Source organism: Copidosoma floridanum, unplaced genomic scaffold (assembly GCF_036245765.1).
Source record: "Copidosoma floridanum isolate Cflo_tuat_1 unplaced genomic scaffold, Cflo_Japanese_pri ptg000019l, whole genome shotgun sequence".
Classification (NCBI taxonomy): Eukaryota; Metazoa; Arthropoda; class Insecta; order Hymenoptera; family Encyrtidae; genus Copidosoma; species Copidosoma floridanum.
The window spans coordinates 18533813-18559823 of NW_028321896.1; the positions used below are offsets into that span (position 1 = coordinate 18533813).

At 46.3% G+C, this 26011-nt stretch overlaps 1 protein-coding gene across 1 annotated transcript in view; it reads left to right on the forward strand.

Annotated features, from left to right (window-relative positions):
- The first annotated feature begins 3784 nt into the window (after positions 1 to 3784).
- The window catches only part of cut (homeobox protein, cut), a 96915-nt gene continuing 74688 nt past the window's right edge, over positions 3785 to 26011 (forward strand). The window contains exon 1 of the mRNA XM_089592662.1: positions 3785 to 4182. Coding sequence (XP_089448788.1) covers positions 4072 to 4182 — 111 coding nt within the window. The 5' untranslated portion in view covers positions 3785 to 4071. The remainder of the gene's footprint in view (positions 4183 to 26011) is intronic.

Genomic DNA, 26011 nt, shown 5'->3' on the forward strand with positions numbered 1-26011 from the left:
TATCGGCCACGACTTATATGTATATATACACATACTCATAACGCGCGTACACACAAAGCCTCGTCTTTTATTATAGGCTGGCTTTGCTACGTGCCGGGAATCAATAAGTGCTTCTTTCGTCGCTGATCGTGGAATAAAAAATCAACTCATCTCTCTCTCTCTCTCGAGTCACATTGTACATGTGTACTTTGGGCTCTCGGCTCAGCTTCAATAAAAGCCATCGTCCTTTGTTAATACGTAGGTATATACCATACGGGGGCCCCATTGATATTTGCATCTAATTATCCCTCCTCCGCCTCTGCTCCACTGTAGCACCTTGTGCGCCAACAGTTTTGAATTTTCTCGCTCCCGAGAGAGAGAGAGAGAGCTTTTCATCTATTGGAAATTTTCGAATGTATATATGTATACGTGATTATTCATGACGATACCCTCCTTTTCACTGGAACGATATTTCAAGGGACACTCCGCGTGTGTATTATGTTTCATCGAAGAATTTTTACCCATACGGAGCCTTGTTTGTTTACCGGTGGACCTGCGCCAGTTGTACAAAGAAACAAAATTCAATGCTCCATCTACATTGCTGATTACTCCGGTTGGTTATGGTATTGAATATAAAATAAAAATAAAACGATGCTTGAGAAAAGAACGCGTGTGTATAAATGTCGCACAATGAACCGATGGATACTGCAGGCATCGGATAATTGATCCCAACACCTGTGTCAATTAAAATTTAAAGTCTATGCTGTACGTATACACAAAGTCTCTGTTTCGAGGAAAAAAAAAAAAAAAAAAAAGAAAAAAGAAACCCTCGACTTTCTCGTGAATGGCTCTATTTTTCAAATGTATATCATTATCCGCGAGCGTTTGCTTGATACCTAATTATTTATTTAACCGGCAATGCGACGAGCTGGCGATATTTTTATCGTATACACGAGTCCGTGAATCAAGGACCATATGCCGGTGCCCCTTTCCACACGTTGTCATTTGTTGTACTTTTGCTCCCCCCCCCCTCCTCTAAAAATGTAATGGCAAAATTGTCGTGCTATTTGTGTTGGCGAAGGTAAATTTGTAACGAAGATAATACACGACAACCGCACACGAGACACTTTGTTGCGAAAATATCCGACACAATGCAGCCTTTCGATTAACGTTGAAAATTTAACCATCTCGGCGGAGTGAGAACTTGTTTCGATCATCAACTCGTGCACGGAGAAAATTGGCACATCCGGTTCTCGAGGATTCAACTCGATGGATACATCGTTTAAAGTTTCAAGGCGACATGTTTAAGGGATGACGAGTTTGTGAACAAACATCGAGACCAAATCACTGCCCGGTATCACGAAAAAAAAAGCACCCTATAGTCCATAAAAAATGTTTGTAAAAAAAACCAAAACAACATTCAACGAAAGGAATTTCCGTTGGAATCAAGGTTTCCCCGAGCGTACACGGAGGATGGTCTCGGTAGCGCGCATCGGGTAGGGGAGGGGGGGAAATACGCGCTTTATTTTTTGCGTCATCGGGCGAGCTATCTCGTTATTGGTAGAATACGCGGCTTCGGTCGGGCAGAATTTTCCCTCTCGCGGACGCCCCTCCGAGGGAATTCCGCAGCGGCGCAGGAAAAAACCCCCACCGAAGGGATGGTAGCGGCATCATCATCAGCAGCGAAATAAGAAAAAAAACCATCGCGGCAGATCGCTCTCTCCCTCCTCCGTCGTGTGAACGCATGGTGCTCGCGGACAAGCTCTGCGAACTCCGCGAGCAACTTGCTAATTTCGACTTAAAAAAAATACCCAAAACTGTGGAATCGTTAGCAACGTTTGCAACCGCTTTGTAAAAAACTGTCGGATCAAGCAGTTTTGCAAAAAAAAATAAATTTGATACCGTCGTGCGAGAGACATAAAAAGTATCTCATCCACCCTTTGTAGTGTGTCTATACTATCAAAATTGATATCGATCGTTTGCAATTTAATTGTCGTTTATGTTGAACAGTTGCAAATTGTCATATTTTTATGTATAGCAGGTAAAATAATTATTTTTGTCGAATGTGGAATGTGCGATTTTTTCTCAATACAATAATACATAATACGTATTGCTGCGCATGCGCCGTGTATACAGTTCCACACAGCAGCAGCGATGGGATAATTGAGAAAAAATCGCACATTCCACATTCGACAAAAATAATTATTTTACCTGCTATACATAAAAATATGACAATTTGCAACTGTTCAACATAAACGACAATTAAATTGCAAACGATCGATATCAATTTTGATAGTATAGACACACTACAAAGGGTGGATGAGATACTTTTTATGTCTCTCGCACGACGGTATCAAATTTATTTTTTTTTGCAAAACTGCTTGATCCGACAGTTTTTTACAAAGCGGTTGCAAACGTTGCTAACGATTCCACAGTTTTGGGTATTTTTTTTAAGTCGAAATTAGCAAGTTGCTCGTGGAGTTCGCAGAGCTTCGCGGACAGCCGCGGCTGTACATATACAAGAACAGAGAGAGAGAGAGAGAGGAGTAGAAAAAGGGGTGGGGGAAGGGAGCGACGTATAACTTATCCCGTCGAAGGGCGAACGATCCGGCTGCAGGGTGCTCGTATAATATACCTATGTGTTCGGGCGCGGGTTTTTCTTTTCCTTGCTGCATCGGGAAAAACCGGCGATTGGCAGGATGGGGTTGGAAAAAGGGCGGGAGGCGCCGCGCTCGGGGACGCGAAAAGCGCGAGATCATCGGCGACGGCCACCTCCTGCCAGCCTCCGCGGCGCGCGCGCTCTCCCCCACCTAGCCGGCCCCCCACTCCTACGGAGCGGCTCAGCGGGCGCGACGGCCGGTCGGTGGGGCGCGCTCTCCGCTTCGCTATTGGTTGAACGAGGGGCCGGGCTTCCCCCACCGGGAAGCTCGGCCCCTCCCAGCCCCCACCGCTGCGGCGAGGCACCCTCCTCCAGCCAATGCATCGGTCCTCCGACAGCTCTTAGTTTCAGGTTAGGAGCCTGACACGACGGGTCTCTCTCTTTCTCACTGAGCAGCGCGAGAGCGTCGGCCGCGGCCCGCAGTATAGTCCAACCTGCAGCAATAGACGAGGAGGTCGTTGACAATCCCACGTCGACCACTGCGTACGTGCAATTGTTGTTTCGCACTGGTGGGGAAATTGTCATCCCGAGGACAACTGCGGCAGGAGCAGCGAGCGACGGTGACGAGATGACAGTGCAAAGAACGAAAATTGTGTGACGACTAAAATGTTGACGACGTGCCAGTGACAAGACTGATGTGAGAGCACGCAGCTCGCTTCAGAAAAAAAAAAAAAAAAAAAAGTGTCGATCGATGTATCTGATCATCAGTGCTAGTGATAATTATGAGCGCGTGTGAACAAATCGACCATAAGTGATAGAAAAAAAAAAAAAAAAAATTATCATCTCAAGAGATAAGAGAGGCGGACTTGTGGGAAGTAGTTGAGATGCCACGGTCCCGTGCCGCGGCGAGGAGACGTTCGCGTTACCGGTGTGCCGCAACAAAGGTGACAGTTGTGCTCGGTTGTTGTTGATACACAGCTGATTATTGATATAAAGAAAGAAAAAAAAAAAAACAAATCACCTAAGTACGAGTTGTCGCGTGGAAAAGAAAGAAAGAAAGAAGGAAGGAAAGAGAGTGAGGCAAAGCCGGGAAAACGAGGACTCTGGAGGCGCGAGGTATCGGCGAGGTTGGCGCAGGTGCAGGTGCTGCAGCAAGCACGGGGGTTAGCAGCGGCGGTGGTGGTGGTGGTGGCGGAGGAGCAGCAGCAGTGGTTTCGGACGCGCCGGGTAAGCACGAAGCCGCCAAAGTGGCTTCGTCACTGGGGCTCCAGGGGCCTGCTGTGCCGGTCGGGGCCCAGCTACTCCAGGCAGCGGCCGTTCCAGTCGCAGCAGCCACAGCAGCAATCACCTCCGCGGCCGAGGACCATGCGAGCGCCGCCTCGACCATATACCGTGCCAACCTGCTAGCCGGGACGAGCGGTAACGTGCAGGCGGCCCTCCAACAACCGGCAGCTAGCCTATTATCATCCCTTAACCCGGCCGCTTTGGCTAGGATGCAGGCTTCGGCCGAGGCCAACAGCTCCCTCGATCTACAGTCCATGCAATCCATGGAGTGGCTCTTCAAAAAGGAGCCCATGTACCTCCTCGCCCAGTTTTGGCAACAGGTAAGTCGTACTATTTTTTTTTCTTCGTTTTTTCTCTCACCCACCCCCGTACATCCTCCTTCTATTTCAAGTACAAATATGTGCGTGGTTGTTTTTTTTGTTTCGCTGTACACATTATACTTACCTTCCAATTAAAAGCCGCGGCCAAAGAGTATCATCGATGGATGGTGTCATAAAACTCCCGATCCGGTTTATACAAGTACAAAGTCCCAGCGCGGCGCGAACTGTCGCAAAAAGTGCGCCGGGTAATTCGCTGGCATCCGAGACGCGCGCGCGATGCTGGGATGCCCGTGTGACGGCGGCGCGAGAGATTTTTCGCTTTTTCTCGCAAACAACCGAATCGACCATCGATTAGCGGCGAAACGTTAATTCGCCGACAATTTTCCTATATACCCCTTCTCCCTCGATACTCGAGAAAAAATAAAATAAAATAAAAGAGACTCGAGAACTCGGATAAGTGTTATACTCGGTTAACAGCCGACGACGAGGAATGGAGCAATTTGCTCGTGACGTTCGATAAGTTTTCAAAGTGTCGAGTGTGTGTGTGTGTTGTGCGCTTCACGAGTAAGTATAGGTACACCTGATGCAGGCATAATTGCATCGATCCTTCTGTCACGTATACATATTATGTGAACACATGAGTGTGTGTGCGCGCTTGAGTGATAGAAATAGCAAAAGGTGAAATCTCAAACGAGTCGAATAGCGCAGTCAGTCGATGAACCCGCGAAATTCCGACAGAGTCTGAGAAAAGGACGAGAATCGGGGGAGGGAGCATAGGTATAAAACCGGCACGTCGGATTTGACATGTATTTTCGGAACGGCATCTCGAGACCCCCCAAAAAGTGACGTGGCTGAGCTAATAATTATACTATACATGTGACGTAGAAAAAAAAAATTTGTTTTAAATAAAAACAAAAAAAAAAGGGCAAAAATGTGCGCGCTTATCGATACACACGAATCCCGTGTAACGCGTTTAACAGCTCGTAGAGGTATACGTATACCCGTTCGCGTGTTTAATTGACAGCTCGGCCGCGAGGCTGATAGCTTGCATGGTAATGCCTGATCGCGTTCATACACTCCCGACGTTGCTCGAGAATTATATACACACTTGACGAGGGTTGGCTCCCGTCATATACATGTGTATATTATACATATGTATGTATACGCAGTAGTATTATTATTGGGAATCGGAAAAAGGATTTCGAGCCCAACGTTGCACGCGTTCCGCATCGGCAAAGAGAAATTTCCGTGCATCCTGATGTATTATTATTATTATTATCACTATGGCTCTCACAGCTCTCGAGTGTATATACACACTCGTCAGCGGTGGGTATAGATCATCCAATTTCCGCCATCCGGCTTCGATCCGGCAATCACCGTATACGTTATTAATCGGCTATTTTAGAGACACGTCCTCCTCTCGTGCTCGACTATCACCCTGTACATGCAACAATAACAGCCGTGTGCTATTAATCCAACGAGATTATATAGAGCCACGGGTCTCAACAAATCGAGTATATACATGTACACTCGAAGCAGCGCAAAACTTTTAATACTCTCCCGCGATGTCGTACCGACAATTTGATTCCGCGAGTTGTTATATACACGTGTTAAGGAGGCTCCCCCTCCCCTCTCCATATAGCTTGAATAATTGGCCGGAGCAGCTTCGATCTGGCTTCCGAGACTCGAGGATCGTCATTTAATCTCGTGATTGGCGTTTTGACGGCTATTGCCGCTCTTCTCGTTTAATTATTCACGCTGCCGCTGCTACACCACCACACACACTTTGTACCGCTAGCCAATTCGTGTGCAGCCATTAAAGCATCGCTGGTGGCGCGTGATCGATTTCGAATTAGAGACGTTTTACGAGCTTTCCTTATTGATGGGAGACACGAAGGGGAGGTGTCACGAGTCGACCCGTTGGGAAAGGGAGGTATGAGATCCGAGAACGCTAGTGAGAACGGGGGGGGTGAGGGGGTATACACACATAATTGGTGGTCAGTCAGATTCTCGGTCAGTCGAGCAGTGTCGGCAATAGCAGCGAGGGTTGATCGCGTTGTACGCAGGGATGGGGGGTGAGGGTAGCCTCGAGAATCCGGCTTCGGAAGTTTCTCCCCGTGGCCAAGGACGAGGAAACGGGGGCGCAAGCTCCCGCGAGGAGGCCAGCTTGGAACAATTTCGGCACGCGCCCTCCTCCTCCTTCGCGTTTCCTCGCCCGAGTTGGGCGGCGAGCGACTTGCGGCCAAGTGGCCACACCAAGTCGGCACATACAAGAGCTATAACGTATATATACACCCGCTAGTGTCTATCCAGTGGCAACAACAATTGTCACGCCTCGCCTCGTACTCCCCCCCGACCGTTTTCACTTGCATATTATACCCCATCAACCGGCCCGTCTCGCTCGGGCTATCTCTGTGCTTATACCTATACGTATATATTCCATGTCTCCTATAAGCGTTTCTCCGTTAACTGTAAGTACTTACACTTGGATTGTTTTTTTTTTTTTTTTTAATGATCAAACAAAATAGAATCAATAGGGGAAAAAAAGGAGGTGGGAGAGGATGAAGTATTACAAATGAATTAAATTGAAAGTATTTGTCGGACGAGTTTTGAAACGGTGAACAATGAAATCGGCTGACAAAACGTCACACACCACATGTTACACACTATGGATTAAGCTATCGTGTGCGTAGGTATACAAGAGTGGGAAATGGGATAAAAGCTCCCCCGCATCACGTACAGATATACAATATACTGCGAGCAGGTGTTGTGTGTGCGGTGCGTATAGGGTGTATCGGCCAACTATATACCTGTTTCCAATAAAATAAGCTCGCTTAATAACGCGCAAACTAGTCCCGTGCAGCGGCAGCGCGGCGAGAGCTTATACACACATATACGCGTTAAATAACTAACGTGGCCTGCATTGCGACTCCCTCGCCACCTCCTCGTGACCCCCTGCTTTGCCGCCACTTGTATACGCACGTCTACTTGTACAATATATGTACGCACGTCAGCTAATACACAACTGTATGTATTATTATATGTATATATACATACCGTCCTCCTCCTCCTCCTCTTTCTATAATAATGTATACGCACATACGCTATCGCGTTGATACGTATGTATATATATGACTCTCTCCGAGCTCTCCACATAGTTTCACAATTATCCCTGCAGCTCCCCATGTACGTATATCATACTCGTACCTATAAGCTGTATACAACGCGTTGCCCCCTCGGCGCACTATGTAGGTAATACAACGCGTTGACGTCGCCAGCTCTCGGATCTGAACATAATATATATACGGTGTTTCGATTTATAAACGACAGAGAGAGACGGCCTTGCAGCTTCGGAGCTTAATTTCACTCTCTAATGTATATGTATATAGGTAATATTTCCCTCCGCTGTACACTTATACCAACGATAATACTTACTACGTCTCCTTCGATCGATTGTGCGTGTAAAGGCGCGTAGGCGATTGTTTCCGCGAAACGCGATCGGATGAGCCCGTCCAATGCCATTTGAACAAAGTTTGTATCTATATTTATGAGGTGGACAAAGAGAAATTCGCGCACAACAAACGCTGCGCAATTGCCGGTGATTCACGCCTTCAAAAATCGCTTTGGAGTTTATCTGCATACGCCAGCCGTTACAAAGCGAGGCAGCTAAGAAAAATCGTTCCGCATAAAATATATGTATGTATGTATGCTCCTTCCGTCCCGAAGCGCTGAAGAACGTATTGGTTTCTATAAATATGTTGCGACACCGAGCGAGAATCCCAGGAAAGAGAGCAGTATACGCACCACAAACGACAACCGTCTTAATAACCCTCTGCCCCTCGAGAGAAAGAGGACGCGATATGGCACCGGCAGGGAAAAAGAAATTTGCGCTCGACGGAGTCATTGCTCCCTATAACGCGGTATATGTATATATATATGCTTTTGTAAAAGAGCGTCGCGGGAGAAAAGCCGCGTCCTCGCGAGATTGATTTACTTTTCGGAGGTGAATCGCACGAGGTCGGTGTATATATATATTATATTGTATGGTCGTAAGTCAGCCAGGATTGAAGGCGAGAGAGGGACGCCCGTCGATTATCAATGAGCTGTGCGCTACACTGCTCCTTTTGTTTTGCTCATCGAGGCAATTTCTCGGCTTTTCGCTCCGAGAGATCCGATGGATGAGTTTTGCAACACCGTATTATATCGTCCACCATAGCTTTTAGAAGACGTAGGTGGTACTTTCATACGTAATAAATCTCATTATCGTTCTTGTTTAGCGCCGAACAAAGATTTTTCGCAAACAAATCGTGTAGATCCCATCGTGGATAAAAACCCTCGCGCATCAGATTATGGAAGCCAAAAGTTTTGCCGGCGCGGATATACACACTTACACACATAGACGCGCGGGGCACAGCCGACCGGCGGGGAATCTCCCACCACACTCCTCCTCCTCTCCGCGACGACTCCGAAGGGTTTGGCGAGTGGAGGGGGGGTCCGGTACGCGGGACGTCAGGAGAGGGGCGGAGGAGAGCGGAACTTTGCGAAACCCCCGCGCGGCGGCGGCACTTACCGATCTCCGAATCGTGCATTTGCAATCCAGACGAGTTGAGTTGAGTCACGCGGGCTCTCGTGCGCCGTATATTGCATATACTTGCACAGAAACGGCGGCGCGTCAAGAGCTGTTGCGGCAAATGAACTGTACGGAGTATTATATACAACTAGAGGGAGTACCGTGCTCGTTCGGCTCAATTACGAAAACAAACAGCGAAAAAATGCAGCTCTCGGCCTCATCCTCTTCCAGACCTAAATTGAGTTTCGCTCTTCCCAGTTCATCGATTGCCAATTATCTACGTTCATACGTATTATTCATGTTTCAAGTCACTTTTTTTTTTTTTTTTTTTTTTTTTTTTTCGAAGGCACTTGTACATACTTGAAAATAGACACGAGGTTGAGTTTGGAAATAGCTCGAATCACCGATTTACGTCCAAAATCGGTCTAGACCTCCAGGCGAGACTGCGGCGTTTAAGAGCGTTTACGACGTGCGAGTGGATATGATTAGAGCCACCGTCGAGTTCGTCCGAGTCAGCTGGAGTTGAAATTGAGCCGCTCGCTATATACACGTATACTCGAGTCATGTGCACATAACAGCGATACAGAGCGAATACAATAGCATGTATGTGCACTATCGCTGATGCTGGTAACTTGGCAATCGTACACGACTAATCTTTACAATGTTGTTTCGACTTTCCTTCTTCCCCCCCACCCCTTTGTCCCATACTCGGGTAATAAAGACTCTGGCGATGAAGCAAAAATATCGTAAACAAAGTTCTGCTGTTTGGCACATTGATATTTCTCGTATTTAAATGTTATTTGCATGCATAGACACATAAAGCAAGAAAACTGCAGAAAAAAGTTTGAAATAAGAAAAATATCCCGCAAACTCGCGACAATAGCGACACAGGATGAAGAATTGGTATTCCACCGGATCCAAAACGATGTTTCGCGACGCGAAAATCGAGATCAAAGCGAGAGAGAGAAAGAAAAGCAAAAAGCAATCCTTTTGATAGTAAGTAATAAAGTCTCTCTCCGCGAGATCGACCTGTACCAGCGATTGTACCGCGGCCATACGTCTCCCCGGGTCCTTTTCTGGAGTTCGCCCCGACGCGAGTAAAAAATTCTCGACAGCACAAAGAGAATCAAAGCGATCGCTCGACTTTGCTCGAACCGCGGGAGGGAGGGCGGCTTCGTACGTATACGTATATACATACATATACATATGCATATATGTACTCACACATAACCGCGCCGAGTGTCTATTAATACACACACCCGGCGACGCTTTTTCTCTCTTTTCTCGCAATCCTTGCGAACGAGCGTCTATACGCATACACATATATACGTATATAATATACACGCGAAGCAGTATCGAATCTCAAGATCGTTGGCAAGTGGGATTATGGCGATTTTGGTCGCATTCGCTCTTATTTTCCGTTTTCTCATCTCACGCTCTCGGCAAAGCGAAAACGGAACATTTTCGCGCGCGTGTAACATACGCACGCACATCGGCTTATAAGACGCCCGATTATTAATTCGAAGTGGTCGCGGCGTTATTTCTGAAATAAGTGATTTAGCTGGCGAAGCGCCGCCGCCGTTGTGCTCCTCTCTTTTCCGCCTCCTCCCGTCCGCCCGATTCACCCACACTCCGAAAATATATCAAAATGCACCATCGGGCAGAGAGAAGGGGGAATCGCCGGAGACGAAGAGCGTCTCGCTACTTACCATTTACCCGCTGCAGCCTCCTCCTCCTCCGCGGAAAATCAAACGCGCGCATAGGCTTATTATTATTATATAGCAGAGGGGGGGGGGGGCGACGATGCTCTGGTTTATGGGACGCGAAAGCGCGCCCAGACTATCCTCGCCGGCGCACCGATTATGCACTCGACGCCGCGCATATTTATTCCTGGACCGACTCATTAGACGTCATTATTATACGCTCGAAAGGGAGACGGAAATTATATACCTTTTCTCCGCCGTCTAGGTATAGACTCCCCCGCCTTTTGCCGTCTCTCTTTCTCCTTTGCGGTGATGTGTTTACTTTGGCCAAACGACCGAATCCTGGGCTCTTCTCCGGTTCGACGAATCGCTTGTTTATTGCATAAGCTTATATACGCTGTTGACTACTGTTCACCTACATGTGTGTATACAAGACTTGACAAATGCAAGAGCTACCCGCACTTCAGGAATTTGCAAAAAAAAAAAAAAAAAAAAAAAAAAAGATTCTCTCATACACCCGGTGACTGTAAAGTATTAATCGCCCCAGCCAGTGCGCGTATCTCTCTATATACAAGTTACGTAAACCGCTCCGTAAGAGACAATAATCGAGCTCCTGCCGCGTACACTTTTTTTTTTTCTCCTCTTCCTCCTACACCTGCGCTTAGACGTCGTCGCTTCGTACAAATGTATACATTGTAATATGTTGATAAGGTAACGCGCTCGAGACTGGCGATGAAAGCCCAAGTTTACGAGGTGATCGATACGCACGTTCGTGTACCCCATTCAAACCAATCCAATATCGATCTACACCTCGTTCTCTCGATTGTTATAAATACGTACATTGAATTGTTCATGGGAAGTGTTGATTGTTTTGTTTTTAACCATAATAATAATATACGTATCGATACACACAGGCTCTATGTCATTACTCAAACAAAAGCTCCGCAGTTTGCGTTACCAATGTCACTTTTTACTCCATGTACACCGTGTATATAAAGTACCACCTATAAGTACAGTATCGCACTCCACACGAGGTATACATGTATAAAGTATAATAGCCCTCTCTCGGTTACTTTGTTTTCGAAATAAATATTTCAGCAGCTTATAGGGCAGCCAGCGGAGCACGGTATTACGGCCAGTGGTCTTGTGAATAGAGGGCGTGTAAAAAGGCCATAAACTCGCGTAGAGACGAGTGCCAGCAGCGAGTCCTCTCTGTATAAGTGTGTGTGTGTGTGTGTAGACAGGCAGATGAGCGGAGCTAATTCGCAGGTATACAAGCCAAACGGCAAATTGGCGCTGACCACACACACACGTACATACACCCACGAAAGTAGCGCAGCGGTTTGCGTATACAACTTGATGAAAAGATATGGAGCACATTATACAGGGGAGGGGGAAAAAAGAAGGCCACGAGCACAGGGGGAGCCACGCAACAAAAACCCGGGGCGCGAGTTGTTAGGAAACTAGCGAAATCGACGTTACGAAAAGTTCGCTATCGCGATCGAAGAGCCATATATATATTAGTGCAGAGTGTCGGTGTGTACACGAATTATTTTTATGGAAAGTTGAGCAGTATGTGTTTTACACGCGTCGCAGCAAACGTGTATATACATACCCAGCAGGTGTTGTTTTTTATCTTTCGGTCCCTTTTCGCCCTCCGCTGCCATCCGGCGCAGCGTCTCGTTCGAAGACTATATCCAAAGGTCGCTTGGATCACTTCCAAATTCCGAATCGTCCGCAAGCACGACTCCCGCGGCAATTTGTATTAGGCAGATTCGTTTCTTCTTCTTCTTATTCTCCTCCTCTTTCCCTTATACATATACACTCACGGGGAAATATGCAGCTGCGGCAGCCGCCAGACGTTGATGACTGCGTCTGAGTAAACTCCGGAGCGGCTCTCTCTCATTACTGCGATTTTCATCGCCCGACTCGCTCGCTGTTTGTTTACTCCCCGTCGATTCGCCAAATTTTTCCTTCGGATGATTTTTTTTTTTTTTTCTTTTTTCCCCCAAGACGATAACGACCGAAGTTATACTTGATTTCTTGGAAATTCAAAGATGCTCTTTTACATGCGTATATTTGCGAGGCGATTGTGACTTTTTTTTTCTATACGTTTGACAATTTCTCGCTGGTTTGACTATTACGAGTAATCGGATGCTCGTACACGACGACGCACACAAAGAGGATGTTCGCGTCACTTTTAATTTTTACGAGCTCACACAATTATAATTGTGTATTAGGTTGGCCGCGGCTATTGCACTTCCCATGAATCTCGAGGGTATATTTCCTTCGGCTCGAATGGCTTTTATTGTCTGTTTACTGGCTAAGGGAGCTTAGTTAGCGCACGCACAATTTTATGTTCGACAATGCGCAATTACCGTTGTATTACATATATATATATATACACGGCTACTTAACATGATTAGCAGCAAAAGACGCGAGGCGCGAGCAATTACGTATCAACTATTGAAAATCGTTCGGTCGAAGTATATACATGTACACAGGTATGCGCGTGTATATCTAAGATCGCCAATTAGCGCCCCACTCGTGCACATACGTGTATATAAATACAGATTGCCGATTGATGAATATTCAGTCGTCGGCCGTTCGCGAGTTGCACGCGCTGTTTCCTCCCTCTCCCCCTATCATCATCATCATCATCATCGTGTATCGACTCTCCCCCCACCCCCCCTCGTGTACACGTGTGTACACACCCAACAGGAGCTATCGGAATCGTCACGCGAGCTTCTCCTCCCTATACCTCACGTGCATCGTGTGTATACGTACACCGCGCGCTAATGCACTATCGACGAATCCTGCCTGGGGAGTTATACCCGTACACTTATATATATTTTTTTTTTCTCCTTCCCATGCATTCACTTTGTTTTCCGAAAAGCACTTGTCGTCGAGTTTGTATAGCTTCAAGTATATACGTACACTTACAAACTCGTTTCTCGTGAATGTTTCAAATGGCACGTGCGAATTCTGAAGGATGTAACACACATATAGCGCATGTGAAGCTGAAACACCCAAGTACAGACACGATGTGTAACAAACTTTTAATTTTTTTTTTTTTTTTTTTTCGGCGATTGTTGCACTCGAGCGGAAATTTCGTTCGAAACATCGTCGCAATCGTGCACGATATAAATATGTGTACAACATCGAAACGCGAGCGGAAGAACGGGATTGATAAGTCGCCGGATGCCGGTGGTGGTGGCTAGCCCCGATGGCGTTCGCGCGAGCGATAGGCCCCCGATGCCCCCTCGAAGTGAATTGTCGTACATCGATTCGTTCGCGTGTACATATAAAGAAAAAAAAAAAAAAAAAAAAAAAAAATGAGACTATAGAGTCCCGATCTCCGTTCAATCGAATGTGCTGTGGGAGTGACGAATCGGATGGAAATGAAGGTAAACTGTTCGCGTGGCAAAGACAATTAGTATCCAACACCTGGCCCGTGTCGGAGACGGAAGCCATACAACCAAGCAAGAGAGCATAGCAAAAACAAAACAAAAAACACTGCGCGTTAATTGTATCGATACTCCATACAACATCCTCGGTATAGGTCTGTATACTTGACTTTCGAAACGCACGTATGGTGCACCCACTTGGTATAAGCACATAGACCAGAGTAACGCAACACTGGCTAGCAAAACAATCGAGAGTGTGTGCAACGCACCTCGCAGAGGAATGGGAGGAGGAGAAAGAAGCTCGATTGGACGGAGAGGTGGTCGATCGAAGCCGGCCGGATGATCGTTCCGCATCACGAAAACGCTCGGGCGGAAAAGGAACTCGCTCGCTCTCTGCTATCACCATCGGCGTCTCTCGCTCGAGTGGGTGTGTAAATTCACCCGGATGTGCCCGGGGAGAAGGGATATCGAAATTTTTCTTTTTTGTTTTTTGTTTTTCCTCCCATAGAATCAACGAGCAAACAAAATACCGTATGCCATCCATCGACAGTCGCTTACTCCTCTCTCGGATATGCTGCTTTGTGTACACCTACATGTATATAATATTATGTATGATGCCTTGGGTGCTTCGGGGATTTTTAAATTGTATCTATTGGCTGGTAGCGATTGAAAGTAATTGAATGAAGCGGCGGCCCGTCGGTTATTTACGAACGTTTAAGGCCGAACTATCTGCCCATTCATTCGGCTCTCTGTCCCTTCATTCATTCATCATTCACTAGCTATGCTGCACCATCCTCCGTTGCTCCGCGAGCGCCTCGTGTATAGGAGATATACACGCATTATGGACATCAGAGAACGCAAATACAAAAGTACATGGTGATGGTGGTGGTGGTGGTGGTAGTAAAGGCCCATTCAATTGATCGGTGATTGTCTAAATTATAAGATTGCCATACAATGGCTCTCATCTCGACCTATTGGGGTCCCGCGTTCGACGCTCACTCGCTTCGCTCTCCGCTTTAGCCACCGCCGTTGCGTCACCACTTTAGGACACCCACCACCTCTCTCTCTCTCTCTTATTTTGTATAGGTACATCGCCTTATAATATAAATATATTGTATTTACATGTATTATCACCCGCAACGCATTGGGAGATGCTCACCCGATATGTCATATACGTATACCCATACACTCCGGATTTCGGAGTCTCCGTGTCACCCGAGAGGGATTATCCAACGCCCGACAATTGGATCGACTACCGTCCAGATTTTCTTGCACGCGCGTCAAGCTCGTCGTCGCGCTGTTGTACAGCAACGACCCCGAATTCGGAAGTTGGAACCGGCTTGCGAAGGCGCCGGCTAATCCGCGAAACTGGCTTAATTGCGAGTGTATACACGTGGGCGCGCGTATGTGACACCCAAACGAGATAACGCGAATGTCCGGCTGTGACCATTAGCCCCGACGCCGAGAAATCGGTTTACCATTGCGTTCTGTTGGCCGCGCGCGCGCGCGAACTTTGGATCCTCCGAGCCCTTTTCGAAATGGGATTTCGAATGCGCCTGCGTAACTTACTGACGAGGGAGGGCCATTTCCTGTACCGGATACACTCGCTAATGCGCTTTGGATGTGCCGAGAGGAAGAGAAATGGCAACTTTTACCCGTTGGATACTCTACTTCTTTCTGTTTTTTTTTTGTTTTTTTTTTGTTTTTTCAAGCGCCAATTCATACATAAGTGTAATCGAGTGGCATGCAAATTTTCTAATCCAACGGGGACTCGAGAAACAGCTGTTTCAGTCGATCTTTGGCCGAATGAAGCCGTTATAGCCCAACTGGCATACACGAGCCGTAAACTCCGGTGGAGGGTTTTTATCACCAAAAATAAAGAAACGGTTCACGTGACCAATAACAATAGCCGTTGTCGCCCGGATCGCAAAACGATCGGCCTCTTTAACTCTCGGCACGTAAATGTAAAAAGTAATGGCGCGGCCCACTGCTTTGATGCCTTCCTCCTCCTGGCAAAATGATGTCCATCCATTCGCCCCCCGCCCCTTCTCCCTCCTTCAAAATCGTGCACATTTGTAGTGTACGACCACCCGGACGCGCATAGATTTATCCATCGCATACACTCAAAGGCAAAATGTGGGAGTATAGACTAAAGCATAAAGCGATTTCACGAGACCTTCGTCGTAATTTGGCGCTTGCATACACGTACACCCACACACTTTACCCGCGTCCATGTGTGCCGGTACGACTACTTCATTTGAGCTGTAAACTAGACCCTCGATCGCCGTACCTACACATAAATGGTTGTGCATACGTATATAATATATATGTAGGTATTAGCGGTCGAGTCGAAAATTTTCGTAATGCACTACAATAATATTTCCTCTTTTTGTCGTCGAATGTTAAAAGTAACAACCACCTGTGTATAGACGTACATGTATATCGCGTAAGAAAAACCCTAAAAATAACAAACGGAGTCGGGGTATATATATAGTAATTGATGCCATTGTACTTGGGCAATCAATTGGCATGCTTGCCGCTGCGGTCGGCCTTTTGTCGCGCGCGACCCGCAAGTGAATTGGCAATCGGCGGAGTCCATCGTTCGAACGGTACAATTATCGAAAATACAATTTTCGCAAAACGAGCACATACGTATACATGTATACATATAGGTGCTCGGGGAGACAATGGCAGGCAACATTTGTCAGGCAAGGGCGGCGACGGTGCAGCGGAGAGAGAGCCTACACAACAGGTGTATCGCGGCAACGGCGTCGTCGGCTATAGCTCTCTGCCAAAACGCTGATGGCACACTGCACCAAATATAAACCGTCTGCCGATCTTTACCCTAATATATCTGTATCGCGTGTATATATATACAGTCCCGCTGCACCACCCATCGTCCACTTCTTTCAACTATGGTACCGCTGCGTGCAGGCTACGGGGCCCTCCCGTCCTTTTCTCCTTATCCGGCCTCTCTCTCTCTCGTTGTTACACACTATGCCTATGTATGTCTCTCTGTTGGCCACTCCACAGTCGCCGCAAACGGCCCCATTGTGTCCCTCTGCCTTACGTATATATATACACGCTGTCGTCGTCGCTGCAGAGCCGATGGCAAAGATAATTCCTCGAACGGTCGAAAATAGAAAAGGTTCGGCTTCGAGACTTAACGTATCGCCGAGTGTACTTATCTGCGTGTTATATGCGGAGGGGCTGCTCCGCGACCCGTGGCGAGAAAAATTTATATTTTTTCCGATTCCAATTAGACCAGTATAGTATATGTATATATATATATATAGATCCACACATGCACGAGAAATTGGCGCTCGCCGTCCTAACTCGCTATATATTTTCGAGCGAATCGCTATCGATCGAGACATCAAAGCGATTGTTTCCCCCGCGAGTGTGCCACGTATACACGCGCATGATTTTCTAATAATAAGTATCCCGCGTGTGTGTATTTTGCACCGATGACGGGGTCCGACTGTGTGTGTGTGTTTGTATTGTATACACATGTAAACAGCGGGACCGTGCGAATCTATACATTTATATATGTACGTATAACCGTTGTTCGGCCTCTGTCATTTTGCGTAAGACGCGTTGGATCGAGGCCTCGTTTCGCGCTCGTTTGTGAAACGTATATACGCGCTCGTGCAACTTTTTTTTTTTTCCTTCCGTAATTAAAACATATACGTGTGGGCATATATATATACACACATGCAGGGCGTGTCGAGTGCTGTGATCCATCCCTTTCTATAATTATATCATTGCACTGTTTACCAAAGATCTTTTCGTGGGAAATCCCATTGCTGTACGGAATAACACAATGTCTCGGTGTATACGCGTATTATATTGATTGCGTCGTTTTTACATTGAGAAATTCGTTGAATAAGACGCGATTTGGACAGTATGAGAAATAAAAAATAAATAAATAAAAAAAATAGAAACAATTGATGAAGTATCGGTTGCTATATATATTAATATACCATGTGTGTAGCGTCCTTGAACACGTGAGTGTGCATAATAGGCGGTACACGTATAATACCTGTTGTAGTATATATACATATGTATGCAGTGGTCGTGCATATACGCGTAGCGTGTTTCGGATCAGATGGTGGAAGGGCGAGGTGCGCGGAGGGGAAAGGGGGGCACAAACATATAATGTACAATGAATAGGTATAATAGGGGCGCTTGGCGGGCAGTCAGTTTCTCTGATAAGAAAACGAGAGCACCTCGAGCGTACTTCCGTTCGTTCGCTCGCTCTTGCGGACGACTTGTGTACAGGAGGGGGTTTATAACGTACACACGTAATAACCTCATATATACTCTACTCGCGATTTATTGATTTCTGACGAAACGACCTTTGTTTTTGACACGCACGAGAAAACACCATCGCCTTTCCCCCCCCCTTCTCCCCTGCAGATTTCGCAAGTCTCGCGCTCCGTTTCGTGTTTATATACTGCGTTCGATATGTTGAGAAAAAGACAAAAAAAAAAAAAAGTGGACGTAAGTAGGTACGGCTGAATTTTCGGAAAGAAGAGGTCTAATGATTCCTGACGCCGTAACTCTTTCCGCTTCTGCTTCCATAAAAACGAGAGCGAGCGTTGCTAAATAAGCAAGAGCGCGTACAAGTGTGTATCGTCTTTGGGGGAAAGTATAGGGGGGGTGGGCTCGCCGACGCTCTGATTTATACTTCCCACGCGAGTATACCGAAGCCCATGTGAAAATCATCGTCGTCTACGCAGCTGGTGGCCGTAAAAGACTTAACAAGTTTTGAATATCAACAAATTTACGTCCCCGATGTTGATTCCGATTCTCGGGCTCACGCGTCCCAAACGACTTTCTCGCGCGAGTAATGGCATTATTATTATAACGCGAGTACACAGCGGCAGCTCCGATTTTATTGCCGATGATTCTGATTCAAATGAGAGTCGGCGATAAATCTGTCTGTCTGCCGGTGCCACCATACACACACATAATGCTCGTGGTTGTCGACCATATTGCTCGCAGAAGCAGCAACCATATCGATTATCCCTCCCATCCTTGCGCGACGTTGTTGCATTGCCCGCTGGAAAAAAAAAAAAAAAAAAAAAATAAGAAGTAGGGCGCATTAAAAATTCGCTCTCGCCTGCAGGCAACGGTGTCAACCCACCCTGCAGTGTGCGTTTGGAGGCCAAGGGTGGATCTAGGAGAAAAGAGGCCGACCAATCACGGCGCCCCGACCCATACCGGCGATACATCAAAACGGGAGAGAGAGAGAAAGGAAGGAGGATCCCTTTTCTGTAATATATACCCGCGGTGGAGGACCAGCCCTGGGTACACACGTCTAATTTTAACGACACCCGATATGCAGATCCATCCACCGCTCCAAGGAATCTATGCAAATATGCCCACATATGTGTATACCCGAACAATACACACGCATGCGAGATAGAGGACCCAAGTGCGCGATCGAGCGCGAGAAAAAAAAACAGAGCGTCAGGAGGGGGGAAAGAAATAGCGTGAGGCAAATAAAAAAAAAAAAAAAAAAAAAAAAGGAGGGACTATAGGTGTGGCTCCCCTGAAAACTGGTTCTAGGCTGTACTGCTACGGCAGATTCGAATATTAAACGCCGGAGACGAACTTTCACACACGCGTATGTATAGTTGCTCTCCTCTTGTGGGCTATGATTACCAAAGCATCGAAAACACGTCCCAATGATGATGATGATGTGTGCATGTGTATCGGCTCGTAGCAACCCCCTTGTTTTTTCGATGTCCGATGACCACATGTGAGCACTTAAACCCAAACCATGTGATTCAAGGACCAAGTTGGCGCATGTGACGGATCATCTGTATACGTATATATATACATCCGCGTGTGAACCCTCGGATCCGCTCGCGTCGTTAAGGACTCGAAAACCTGTTCCCTGTATTTTCCTCGCCACCGATCGTTGCCGATGACTCTCGCGCGCTCTTTGTGTTTGTTTAATACGCGGATCTGAGGGAGAGAAAAAAAAAAGCATCAAACTCGATTAATCCAAGTATATGTATACAATGAATGCTCGGGGCATTATACATACGTGTACAGGTATATGGGGTGTGAGAAAAATCCAATTTGCGCCGAGACTCGGTTACTTTGGATAACTGGTTATCCCGTGGCTGCTCATTTTCTCTTTTTCCTCTTCCTCCTGAAAACAAATCGGACCAGAAATCGAGTGTCCTCGACTCGCGATAGCTGCGAAACGAGCGACGCGAAAAATAATCCCCAACGCCAAAGTTCGATTGCTATACCTTGCGACGAAGGAAAGGAGAAGGAAAAAATAAAGTTGGGACACCCTTGACCCTGATGGGTGGTGTCTACGGGTACAGGAGGCAAGGAGGTTACCGGGACTGCGTCTATATATATATATGTCGGAAGCTCGCGCACTTCAAAGTACCCGGCGCTAATTGGATTTACAATGAGTCGCGCGGTCTCGCCTTCTACCTGCCTCTCTCCTCTCGCTTACCTCAAGAAACTTTGGTCTGTATAGCTGGTGGTGGTGCAAGTCTGTCTCACCCACCGGGTCTTGAAAAAAGACGAGCAAGAGATAGCAGCGAAAAAACCAAGGGGGGGGGCGAAGGAGTAAGAGGGCGAGCGCCTAAATAAAGACCTTCCTCCCCCCCCCTCCTCTACAATAAGTGCGCAGAGGGAGAGAGGCGCCACACCGATTACGTCGCTCTGGCAGTTAAGTGACGCGGATTTTTTCCTTCCTTCCTTCCTTTTTTCTCTTCCCCCCCCCTCCCCCGTTCTCCCTTACTCCCACAACCACCACCGCATTCTGCGTATACAGCTACTGGCCCCCATCCTTGTACACTAACTCGGGGGGGGTGGTGGTCGAGATTCGCTCGCGTGAACGCGTCCGCTTAAGAGGTCGGTTTCCTTTCGGGCGAGGGTCTTCTCGCCGCCGGGACGCTCGGCCCCCTTAGGGTGAATATTGATGGAGTCTTCGACTCGTTCGAGGGGCCAGTAAGTCTATGTAAAACCGATAATCCCTGCCTCGTCTTACTACGTTAAATTGATACTCGGCACGACGAGCAAGACAAGGAGGAGGATGAGTTGCAGAGGGGGGAGGAGGACGAAAAATAAAGCGCCTTCCTTTTTTCCGCTCGACGCTCAACGGTGTATGTATGTATGTATAAATATACCCCTGCGGTGTACTATACAAGGCGTATATATAGACACTCATTGGGTTGTTTTATGCAGAGGTGGAGATATTGGAAAAAGGAGTCGGGTTGGTGTAGCCGAGGCAAACAGGTGATGCTTAAGAGACCCGCGCGTCCGCACGCGATGCGAGCATTGACGGACAAATCGACCGTATGACTTGGTAAGGGGGACAACCGGAGGAGCAGCGTCTCTCTGTCTTTCTCATCAGCTGCTGGTGCTCTCTCGAAGCGCACCATCTGCAGACCTGTGCATGCATATATATGTGTATATACACAAATGGTGCCAGTGAACGGTGGAAGAGAGAGGGAGAGAAAGGGATGGCGGTGGTGCAAAAGGGGAGAAACAAGAGGATAGGGTCCGCTGGTGCATTCTGTAACGCGTGATTGTGGCGCATGTAAATGTACGGACGTGTGTACAATAATGCGAGAGGGACTCGGGAGGTCAGCGTGTATGCATGTACCTATATATGTATACGCAAGGATCTATGCCTCACTGCACCGCACTCGTATACCGCATGTATCTGCCGACAGATCGGTAAAATGAAAAATTTCGATAAGAAAGCCCGACGGCGCAATATTATTTCTGTTTCCTCTTCTGTGTGTGTGTTCAGGTATACACATGCGAGCGCGTGTTGCTCCGTAACAGAGCGGCAACAACCAACAACAAACAAAACAAAAAAATCAACAATCGAGCACGTTAATTGTTCCCCGTGTGGGATATATTGTACGTCGTCTTGGCGTTTCGTCCGTGAATTTTAGCTGCATCTCCCCCAACTCCGTCACGTGTGACGTATTAAACGATCGGTGGGAATAATGGCGTCACGCAAATTTTCTCTCTTCTCTATGATACGTGCATCCGTCACCGCTGACTCGCGCAAGAGAGTTGATTGTGGTACTTTGAGCGAAGAAAGAAAAGAAAATACTTGGTCGTAAACTCGAAAACTTCACGCGTGTTTAGCGTGTCTATAGGAGATCAGTTGGAGGATATAAGATCGAAGAGGTGTAAACACGTGTAAAAAAAAAAAAAAAAAAAAAAAAAAAAGAATGCGAAAGTTATTATCCGGAGCCGGTCTCTCGTAGAGTTACGGCCGATCGAAGCCTACTGCACTTCGTGCACAGATATAAGTATATAGCGAGAGAGCACACACCAGTTGCGTGTGCCGGTGGCTCTCTCGTGTGCACGTGTGTATACAGCGAATTACGTGTGCTGTGTTTTTTTTTTTTTTTTATTTTTCCGTTCCCCTCTTTTTTTTTTATTCATTCGAAACCACGAAAGCAAGGTATATAGGAGAACGAAGAGGAGAGAGCGCGCTTGTACGTACGCGCACGTGCACACACGTAGAGCTGAAGCAGCAAAATATCCGGAGAATGAGAGAGGAAGAATGGAGCTATCCCCGTGTGTGGATAAAAAAACGAAGAGGAGGAGAGGGAGGCTGGTGCCGGGGCGACCGGCCACGTGCTCTGATGGTCCCGCAGGAGATCCGAGAGCCGTTTGCTGTATGTATATGCTCACAGCCGCGGGATTATGCGCCTGTAATTTTCGAGAGCCTCGTATCCACTTAGCACCTCTTTTTTCGCGCGCTTCTGGGGAATTTTTTCCTTTTTTTTTCACTAGAGGGATTTATTTTGTTTTTCAAAAATAATGATAAAATTGATGATGCGCTTTAGGAAAAATACGACTATTTACACATTTGGATCGCGAGTGAAATCACGTTGATGCACCTATATATGTAGTCGCAAAGTCGGTCGGCCAAGAGAATGAAAGTACCGCGCTCTCGTTTTCGCGGGGCTAGCTCCCAGCCCTTTTTCGCAACTTCCTCTCTTGCGTCCGATTATTATGCAAAGGTCTTGGGAACACACATACTACTGTATACCTATAATGTATGTATGCGCATAGGGGACCATCTTGCACATCGAGTAGAGAGTGATTCTTTGCTTTCGTGTTTTTGCTAAAGTGAGTGATAAAAACATATATTGTATACAGAGGGATTAGAATGCAAGTATATAAAACATTACAGTCCAAGTGGACACGTGAGCTGTGAGAGCCCCGATGTAGCTGAGTTGTCTATATTCTCATTGTCTCGTTTACTATTCGATGTTTACAGTTTGTTCTTTTCGCGCTCACTACGAACGGACAAAATTTTTGCTTCGTATAGGTGTTTCGCGCTTAGTGTGGCGAAGAGCAATTCACCACAAACGCCATGCATACAATACCTTGGACTCATGTTTCAGTTTTAATTCTCATTTTGCAGAAAACGGCATTATAGACTATTTTTTGAAGTGGTCGAAAGTATGTTTCGATGAAATTTCCAATTTTTCACTATCTAGAGCATCCAGATTGCATCAAAATTAAGTTCTGAAGTTACTGCAAGTTTTTGGCTATTTTGACATATTTTTTCTTAGTTATGAGGTACAAAAATATAAAAATAACCGTTCCGACCCACCTGCGAGTTATTTTTAACTGTTTAATTTATCTCGTTATTGTCTGACTTTGGAGGTCTTTTACTCGCTTTTACTGATCATGCCCCTACTATGACATTGTCAAGATCGAGGGCTTCAACTTTGTAAGACCTGGTCATTCTACCAGCTAACCCACCTACACTATTTTGTATCATGTCTGTAGAGCTAAAAAAGTATTGTAGAGACCAAATATACGGAATACAAAACAAAAAAATATATTTTTCGGACGACCCTCGTATTCCGGTCAAAATCCAAATTCCATCGGGTAAACCATGTTTTACGCAGCGATAGATTTTTAACTCCAATAAGACTGTAAGGTAAGAGGTACTTCAGTGGGAAAATTGCGACCAAAAACAATCACGTAGTATCGAACGCAAGCCAGAAAAAAAAAAAACAACTTTTCGTACATCGGGAATTATATACCACAAGTACAGAATGACAGACGTAAGATTGTCGGTCACCATCAGCTGCAGCATTCGCACACATTACGAATACTATAGTGCATGGCACTGTCGTATATAGTTTCACGTGCGCGATCATCGTTTTAAAACGGTGACTCGCGGGAAACGGGTAATTTCGCGTTCTTAGCTCGGTGTCATCTGCCCGTGGCGTTGTTTTACGTAACCCACACACACACGGATGCCGCCGTAATACGTATGGAGTCAATCCGCGTCCGCTTTGACGACAGACGCTGCTCCCATGTACATACATTGCTTTGAACATTATTTTCATTATCACAAGCGCTACGGCGTTATTATGGGCGATTTGAATCCGCTCTACGCACACGTTACCCGAGCTCACGCGTGTTTTGCGACGTTTGTACATTTTATTGATCCATTTGCCCTCTTTCCCTCTCCCCCATTAAGTTATAAATCGAGCGTACATAACAAGCCTCTCTCCGTCATCTGTTGTAACAATTATATTTTACGCAGATACCCAAGTTCGCGCCGGATATTAAAAGTAGACAATATGGATAAAAAAAAAAAAAATACCTACGTAGCCCGTCACATCGCGTCGAGACAACAAATTACGCCGATGCGGCTCCTCCTTCCTCTGCCCCCGCGTACATACCTCTCATTTTTTTTTCCCCCTACCTCGAACTGAACGTCAGTCCGCGCTTGTGACTCTCGTCTCTGTTTTCGTAAGTATTTTCGAAGCGAGCGCGTGTTGTTACAGCGACTCGGTGATCCCCTTGCGAAATCGGCGTATCAGTGTTCAAACATTAATTACCAAATGTCTTACGAGTGTGTAATTGCCCGTGGATTTGATGGAAAAAACGCGCTCGGCTAACGTGTGTTTTTTTATTTTTTTTTTTTTTTCCTTTTGATTTTTATCATTGTTAAACCAGGGATTTTGTAGTTGTCGCTTGAGTTCGAAGAGCGGATTGATAAAAAATATCCACGTACGTAATTGTTGATTTTTTTTTTTTTTTTTTTTTTCAACTCCAAAGTGTTACAAAAACACGAAGAACAAAATTGAACAATAATTTATCGCAATGGTTGGCTCAGATTGTTCCGTGGGTAAACGCAACATCGTGAAGTGTGATGTACATGCATATCATACGCGAATATGCGCGGAGGAGAGGGAGGGGAGCCGCGAGGCAGGTAACTACATACAAGTGTAGTGCCAGAGGAGAAGGAGAGGGTACAGAGAGATGCCAAGATACGCGTGATATGAGCATCGGAGAAAGAAAAGGAGGAGAGAAAGAGGAAAAGACGAGGACGGAGTAGTAGTGGTAGTAGGTAGGTATATCAACATTGGGTGCGAGCTAAGAGAACAGCCGGAGCCAGAGCTGCACTCTCGATTTTGCACGGGAGAGTAGGTGGTGGTGCTATACATATATATGCACAGAGTATAGGTATATATACGTCTTCTCCTTTCCTCTGCAAATACGTTTATTATACAAGTGCATAAAGTGATAGAGAGAGAGAGAGAGAAATAAGATCTGGAACGAGAGAGAGAGAGAGAGAGTAGGCGTGGTTTAAAAAAGGAGGGCGGGGTCGACGGCTGCACGTCGCCCTGGCTCTCTCTCCTCCTCACCCCACCAGCAGCAGCACAACAGAACCAAGACATCGAACTCTGCAGCATCCAGCAGGACCGTATATTATAATATAGGTACAGATATGATATATATATATGCCTGCTGCTAGCGTGTGGGTATTGTGTATATTAAGTAGCACATCCTTCATTCATCAGGATACACACAAGTTCGTTAACGCCAACAACAGTGGTGTATATTAATGTTGGTCTCCGTATTGATTACATATATACATAATGTATATAAGTAGCACTTTTACTTAAAAAAAGAGGATTCACTCAGGTGTACTTAATGAATATAAGGAGACGTAATAAGCTGGAGCATATAGCAAAATGCAGCATCGCAAGGAGGAGAAAATTGATCTGGAAACGCTTCAGGGCAATGATATTCAATTTAAACCTATGATTTAAACGCGTACTTACATGTGCATGAGATAAGGAGGCTCGTCCAATCGCCTGTATCTGTATATA